This window comes from Sinocyclocheilus rhinocerous, unplaced genomic scaffold, assembly GCF_001515625.1.
Source record: "Sinocyclocheilus rhinocerous isolate Xijiao unplaced genomic scaffold, SAMN03320098_v1.1 scaffold293, whole genome shotgun sequence".
Classification (NCBI taxonomy): domain Eukaryota; kingdom Metazoa; phylum Chordata; class Actinopteri; order Cypriniformes; family Cyprinidae; genus Sinocyclocheilus; species Sinocyclocheilus rhinocerous.
In genome coordinates this window covers 202672-210546 of record NW_015643297.1, presented here as the reverse complement: position 1 = coordinate 210546, position 7875 = coordinate 202672, and the positions used below count along the sequence as shown (strand labels likewise).

General features: G+C 37.4%; 1 protein-coding gene across 3 annotated transcripts in view; it reads right to left on the bottom strand.

Moving 5' to 3' along the window:
- atp2a2a (ATPase sarcoplasmic/endoplasmic reticulum Ca2+ transporting 2a) overlaps positions 1-7875 on the bottom strand; it is a 28124-nt gene that overhangs the window by 3432 nt on the left and 16817 nt on the right. For all 3 annotated transcript variants that reach the window (XM_016574741.1, XM_016574740.1, XM_016574742.1), the window contains 11 exons: positions 6816-6904; positions 6586-6688; positions 5125-5256; positions 4922-5041; positions 4618-4836; positions 2955-3290; positions 2647-2867; positions 2374-2576; positions 2139-2224; positions 1306-1439; positions 1082-1199 (listed from right to left, as the gene is read on the bottom strand). In XM_016574741.1, the coding sequence (XP_016430227.1) occupies positions 1082-1199; positions 1306-1439; positions 2139-2224; positions 2374-2576; positions 2647-2867; positions 2955-3290; positions 4618-4836; positions 4922-5041; positions 5125-5256; positions 6586-6688; positions 6816-6904 (1761 nt within the window). The remainder of the gene's footprint in view (positions 1-1081; positions 1200-1305; positions 1440-2138; positions 2225-2373; positions 2577-2646; positions 2868-2954; positions 3291-4617; positions 4837-4921; positions 5042-5124; positions 5257-6585; positions 6689-6815; positions 6905-7875) is intronic.

Below are 7875 nucleotides of genomic sequence, written 5' to 3'. Positions count from 1 at the left end.
TGCAACTATAACGACATGTGAATAATCCCGCCCACTCTAAAGCGGTACTGAACTGCAGTGGAAACGCGAACCGTGCCGAGCCGAACCACGCAGTGGAAAAGCGCCATAATTGGTATGCGGTGGTGTTCTGAAATTAGGAGGCAAAGTGCTCAGTTTTTTTTTTTTAAGTTTTTTTTTATCAAATCAAATGTAAATTCATGTCCCAGTCACATTTTCTTGGTTAAATAAACATTGCTTACATTATCAGGAAAAAAAACGATTTTACTTTATACTTTTGCATTAACAATGTAATCAATATTTTATTAATTAAAGCCAAGTATGAATCTCATCAAGTTAGTGTTTTTAAGCATTTTACAATTTATTCCAAAATAATAACTCCAGGCAGTAACAATTTAATATATTTTATTTGTGAACTTATGTTCAGCTATTCTTTTTAATATTTAACTTGTAACTATTTTTGAAATTTTCCGTTAACTAATTTTTACTTTTTCAGATCATCCGTCATTAAAGCCCGGTAAATATTGGTCACAGACGCGGGGGTCTGTTAAAAGTCAATGGGTTCAGGGGAGGCGAGAGAGCCACGGACTCCCGCTGTAACTGTACCTGCTGGTAATGTTTCTTTAGAAAAACGAGTGATTTATACTCTTTTTAATATTATATTTTATAACGTTTTATTTTTGTACAACAAATTTTTTGGGGAGACAATTTTGAGGAGACACTGCCTCCCTTGCCTACTTGGAGGAAACGCCCCTGACACACACACACACTGTGTATATATATGAAATAGTGTAGTTGGCACTAATTTTCAAATCAAAAGAAAGGTTCTGAACTTTGTCCACAAAACTGTTAATAGAACCATTTAGAATTGCATTATAACTTGTAAGAGTAAAATAAACGTTTGGATTTTTGTGAAAGTGAACCTGGAGTGCAAACTGGGTCCATATGCAGAGTTTGTGTGGAGCAGTAGTGGAGAAATAAATGTTCCATTATAGATATAATTCTATTCTGGGCCCCAAGATTATTTTTGACATCGGGCACTTAATGATCTATAGTGTTAAGATACATCATGATGGGGGCCTACCGGCAGCGGATCCACGTAGAGGATGAGGAAATGAAGAGACATGGAGAGGCAGATGGCTCCCAGCAGCCAGATGTTCTCCCAGGGAGGCATGCGTAGCAGAGACTGATTCTCTGACAGACTGCAGGAAGAACAACGACACGTTTACTTTGATTAAAAACAAGCTTTGTGTTGCTATTTAACCCCTGTCATGCCTGAGTCTAGATGTCAGGTGGATGGTGACTGACCTGTTGAGGGCGTTACACATCTCGATGGTGACCAGCACAGACAGGGCCATGGTCATGGGGTAGGGGGACTCGAACAAGTTGCACTCCAGGTCCTGGAAGTCAGGATTATCAGGAGAACACTGCAGGAAATGACTCTGAGAGGACAAGAGAGAAATAGTAACTACTTAGATGCTTAGTTACTACCACTACAACATAAAATACAAAATATATTAAAGAATATAAATAAATTCTATATAACAACAACAATTCTCATTATATAATAAAACTGTATTAAATATTTACAAATATATATGTACATACCTTAAATTAATATATTGATACATGATTATTATTATTAAACAAAATTATACATGTATATAAAATGTAATGATATGATAAATAAAATATATATATAGCACAATGGTTTTCAACATTAATAATAATAAAAAATATTTATTGAGTCTCGCATATTAGAATGATTTCTGAAGTGACACTGAAGAGTAATGGCTGCTGAAAGTTCAGCTTTGCAATCACAGCAATAAATTACACCATTGTTTATAATTACTCTATTTTACATTATTATTTTTTAATTTTTTTTTATTAAGAGTCCAAAAAATTGTGCTGCAATCGGTCAAAGCTAGGTCAGCTTTTTAACGGTTTAAATGTCAAACAAATCTTTTAGACATTCAAACTTTTTTTCTTTAAATAATGACAAAAATGTAACCAGTCTAGTTTTGGTGAAAAACTAAGCATTTATGTGTTATTGTATCAGACTCTGTGTGACCCAGCCTTAAGGCTACAGTTTTAGTCACACACACACACATCACATTTATTTTAAAAACAGAGATATATACCAGCTGGTAAAATGTGACCATTGGACCGTCATCAGCAGCAATGAACCACCAGGCTGCAGCTCCTACAGTCGCAGCACCCACATAACCTGAGAAACACAACACACATACATGAGATAACAAGACTTAACAGACCAGCAATACTGGATATGTACATTTTTCTAGGTTGTCATCAAATGACATAAGCAAACTCTTAAATCATAGCCACTAGGGTACATAAGTCATGTTTGTGACTCACAGCCGATGGCCAGGTATCTGAAAAAGAGCCATCCAGAGATGAGGGGCTCCTTGGCGTTGCGGGGGGGCTTGTTCATGATGTCCAGGTCAGGAGGGTTGAAGCCCAGAGCGGTGGCGGGCAAACCGTCAGTCACCAGGTTCACCCACAGCAGCTGGACGGGGATCAGGGCCTCAGGGAAACCCAACGCAGCGGTGAGGAAGATACTGTGGAGGAGTCCAACATATTAGCAACACAACAAACAGAAACGGAACTGAAAACCACAACCGGACTGACCAGACGACCTCGCCCACGTTGGAGGAGATGAGGTAGCGGATGAACTGCTTCATGTTGTTGTAGATAGCTCTGCCTTCCTCAACGGCAGCCACAATGGTGGAAAAGTTGTCATCAGCGAGGACCATCTCCGAGGCTGTCTTGGCCACGGCAGTGCCAGAGCCCATGGCGATGCCAATCTCTGCCTTCTTCAGGGCAGGGGCATCGTTCACGCCATCTCCTGTCTGCAGAGACACAACTGCTCAGCCAAATAGGACAATCAAACACGGTTGAGCTAAATCACTGTCCATTTACACCATACGGCCACCTACCATGGCTGTGATCTCATCAAAGCCCTGCAGGAACTCCACAATCTTGGACTTGTGCGAAGGCTCGACACGTGCGAAGCAGCGGGCAGTCATGACGGCCTCTCGCTGGGCGTGAGGTGAAAGGTCGTCAAATTCGCGGCCAGTGAAGGCCATGCGGTTGATGTCATCGTCCTCGGAGAAGATGCCGATGCGTCTGCAGATGGCCACAGCCGTGCCTTTGTTGTCGCCGGTGATCATGATGACCCGGATGCCAGCGTGGCGGCAGAGCTTGATGGAAGCGGCCACTTCTGTGCGAGGAGGATCCAGCATGCCCACGCAGCCCACGAAGGTCAGATCCGACTGGCAGATGGGGAGGAGACGGAAGTTTAGAAAAAAAAAAAACTTCAGTAGCTGGCTAGATAGAGACAGCTAACTAGACACAAAGATGCTTTATTAGATACTGTGGATAAATACATTTCTAGATAGCTAGATAGTTAAAATACTTCATTGGATAGCTAACTAGTTGGATAAACACTTTTAGATAGTTAACTAGTTGGATAAATAGTTTGCTAGATAGAAAGCTAGTGAGACACACACAAAAATTATATTAGATGGACGTTATTACCTAATGAAATACTTTATTAGATAGCCAACTAGCGGGATCAGAATAATCACAGATAACTAGCAAGACAGAAAATGGTTTATTAGACAAATGGTTTATCAGGACGCTAGCAAGACAAAAAGATAATTAATTAGATACCTAGATACATTACCAAATAGTTAAGTAGTTACATATTGTATTATATAGCAACCAGCAAGATGGACTGTTTATTTAACAGTTAACTAAACTGATTAAAACTATCAATCTAGCTAGTTAACAATAATAGTTTATTCTCTAATAAACTATTCTTTATTAGAGAGCTAGACGTTACTACACAGGTAAATAGTTAGATACTTAAGATAGCTAACTAGCTAAATGTAAAAATACTTTAATATAGCTAACTATTAGTTAGCTATATGAATAAATCAGTTATAAGATAGCAAACAGCTAGTGGGACAAAGATATTAGATCGCTAGATCTATATGTTATTAGATACTAATACTAATAACTAGCTAGCTAGCAATTTGATCGCCAACTAGCTAGACAAATTAACACTTTATTAGATAGTTAACTAGTTTGATAAATAGTCTATTAGATAGGAAGCTAGTGAGACGCAAAAGGTATTTTTGTAGATAGCTAGATACATTACTAGATAGCTTGATGTTAAATAGTTTAGATAGATGGCTGAACAGTTTAACAGATAGTAATCTACCAAGATGCAAAGAAGCCTTTTAGATTATGTTAACCATTAGACAGTAATATATGTAGATAGATACTTCAATAGATAGCTAATTAGCTAGATTAAAAATTGGTGTATTAGGTAGGTAGCTAACTAGATAGCTAACAGAGTGCAAAGACACTTTTATTAGAGATAGATGTTACTAGATGGCTATCTAGAAAGTATTTATCTAAACAGTAAAATGGAAAAATTATTTATTAGCTAACTAGCAAGATGAATAGTTTATGAAACTTGTTAGATACTAGATAGCTATCTAACTATTTGGATAAACGCTTTATTTTATAGCTGAGAGCATGACACAAAGACTGGCATAATGCAGTATTGTACAAGTTCAGTAACTCAGTCACCTCATACTCTGCAAAGCGGGCCGTTTCTGACAGGATCATCTCCTCTTTCTTCAGCGGGCTATCACGGGTGGCCAGTGCCAGGCAGCGCAGGGTATCGCGGCCAGTGCCATACTCTCTGATCACAGACAAGATCTTATCCTTGATGCCTTGAGTCAGGGGAACCCTGGATCCACCCACACGCACGTACATGCACCTCTCGATCAGTCCCTCTGGAGCTCCCTGAGGAAGACACAGCTGTTTATCAATCTGAAAAACCTGCCAATACAACAACTCCGTATATAACAAACAAGTATCCGGTTAGTACCTTGACGAACATCTTAGCAGTAGAGGATTTGGCCTTGTTGGGGGAACAGTACACAGACATGGACTTCCTGTCTCTGGAGAACTCCAGGGTGAACTCCTTCTTCATCAGCTGCTTGATCACCTACGCATACACACATATTGAGTTATTAAATCATGATTAAACAAGTGCTTGCATAATTATTTACTAATCGTATAAATATTTACTGAGTTGCAGGCGTTGGCTCTCTCGATCGTCGACAGGCTCCTGACGTCAGTGTCAAAAACGTTCATCTTTTCCACCAGGCAGGTCAGAGCCGTCTCCGTGGCTTCTCCAACCTTCTCATAAACACCTTTAGACTGAAAGAGAGTTAGCACTTATCACCAAGTGTGGAACTGAACTTCTGATGAAGCTTTTTATAGTGACTGTTCTACTTCCGACAAACATGGTTAGAGATGCAATCAAATTAAATCTTGAATTATCCCAAGAATGATTACATAATATATTTATTAAAAGTGTATTTATATCTAGTAATCATATCTAATATATGCCTCGGAAGACTAAATTAAACTACAATAAAATATGAAACTGGCCAGAGACATTCATGATGACGACATGCATGTCTCACACTAGCGTTAAAAATTTTGGAGTCAGTACATTTTTTTAAAGGGGTCATATGATGCGATTTCAAGTTTTCCTTTCTCTTTGGAGTGTTACAAGCTCTTGGTGCATAAAGATCTGTAAAGTTGCAAAGACTAAAGTCTCAAATCCAAAGAGATATTCTTTATAAAAGTTAAGAGTCAACCACGCCTACCTAAAACGGCTCGTTCTAACACGCCCCCAAATGTCTACGTCACGATGTGGGAAGATTTGCATATCTCAAGCTCGCCCGCCTCCGCTCACTCAAGCCCGCCATTTTGAACCTTAAACCGCATAAACATTTCATTACACAAAATACACAACATAATGTTCTTTTTAGCAGCATCATATGACCCCTTTAATACTTTAAAAAAAATGAATGAATACTTTCTGTAGCATAGATGCATTAAATTGAGCAAAAGTATTAATAATGTATAGATACTGTAGATAGATAGATAGATAGATAGATAGATGCATTAAATTGAGCAAAAGTATTAATAATGTTACAAAAGATTTCTATTTCAAATAAATGCTGTTCTTTTGTATCCTGAAAAAAGTTTTCCGTAGAAATATTAAGCGGAACAAATGTTTTTAACGTTGATATTGATTAGCAAATCAGCATATTAGAATGATTTCTGAAGGATTATGTGACGCCGAAGACTGGAGTAATGATGCTGAAAATTCAGCTACGCACGACAGGAATAAATTACATTTTAAAATATATTCAAATTAAAAAAGTAATTTTCCACAGTATTTCTGTTTTTAATGTATTTTTGATTAAATAAAATTACATATAATACCTACTTTTTTTGGTCAAAATTAAATTTATGTAATATACATACAGTTATATGTACATACATAGATAGATTCATAGATTTTTTTTAATTTAAATATATCTTTTATATCTTTCATTATGTTTTTTAATAGTTTCTGGAATCACTTTTTGAGAATATCGGTTTCATAAATATTAATTTTGAATTTTATAAACAAAGCGATGGACATTTTTGCTTATATCATCCAGGCTAAGAGAGGACAATTAGAAAACACACCTCATTATAATCCAGGGAGGAATCATTACACAAGGCACAGATGGTCGCCAGCTCCACCAACCCGTCATACTGGGAGCATTTCACTAATCGGTTATCAAGGAATCTGAGCAACCAAAGAGAATGATCAATAAACTACCTACTAAAACAGAAGCTGGCAAAAATGTGAAGTCATAGTCATCAGTTTGACTGCAGTACTACAAGTAAATATGAGAGCAGTGACAGATACTCACACGTCTCCTTCAGGAGCATATGTGGAGCCAGAGATGGTGAATTCGGTCAGTGAGCAGTTCTCCCCCTCAGCCTTGTCTATGACGAACATCTGAAAGACAGACACAATGTTAAAGGAATAGTTTTGTCATTTATTTACCATGTAGTCCCAAACTTGTTTATATACTTATTTATAAAACCTATAAATAAAAGAATTTTGGGTGAACTGTTCCTTTAAGATTCCAATTGTTAACTGAATGCGTCATCGTACTGTCCATCAAGAAGAATTTGTTGGAAAGTTAACTGACAGAAGATGGCAGCATAAGCAAGTATTAGCATAAGAAGATTATATGAACGCAATGACTCACAGGACAGAATTATGGCACTCTGTGTTATGTTTAAATAAATACAGAAACCGGCAGAACAGCAAGTGAGAGGGGTCTGTAAGCACACAGACACAGGGAGATGAAACACTGCTTATCCTGCCTTTAAGTTCTTTAAGTTCAGACTTAAGACTTTCAATTCAAAGTACGCTAACATCCGATGGAGAGAAAAAAAAGTCATAATTTGGACACTACAGCTATCCATCACTGAGCTTATTCCTGCAGAGCAAGCAGCTCAGTCCAATGACAGAGATCTTTATCGGTGTAGTTCAGGAAGCTGCACCAAAACCATTTCCCACCATTTCCAGAGAATGCAGCATTAAATTACAGTTACACTTACACGGTGTTGTTATAACAAGTTATCTGGCGTTTTTTCAAAACAACTTACTAGACTTTCGTTGCTGTGTTAATTTCTAAGAAACCTTGCCTGGTATGGGGTAACTGGTATGTGGCTATTAAAGCAATTGTTTAATTAAAAGGCAGAATACAGTAAGTGGCATCTACTCCTGTAAAAAAATTTGGGGGGAGGACCCACCCACATTTTTTTTGCTTCCGACGCCCGTGGTATAATAGTATTATATTTATTGTAATAATACCGAAACAGTATTATTACAATAGTAATATATCTTATATTGTTTTAATATTTTTGTGATTATCATCATTTATGTCATTTTAAGTATTTTATATATATATATATATA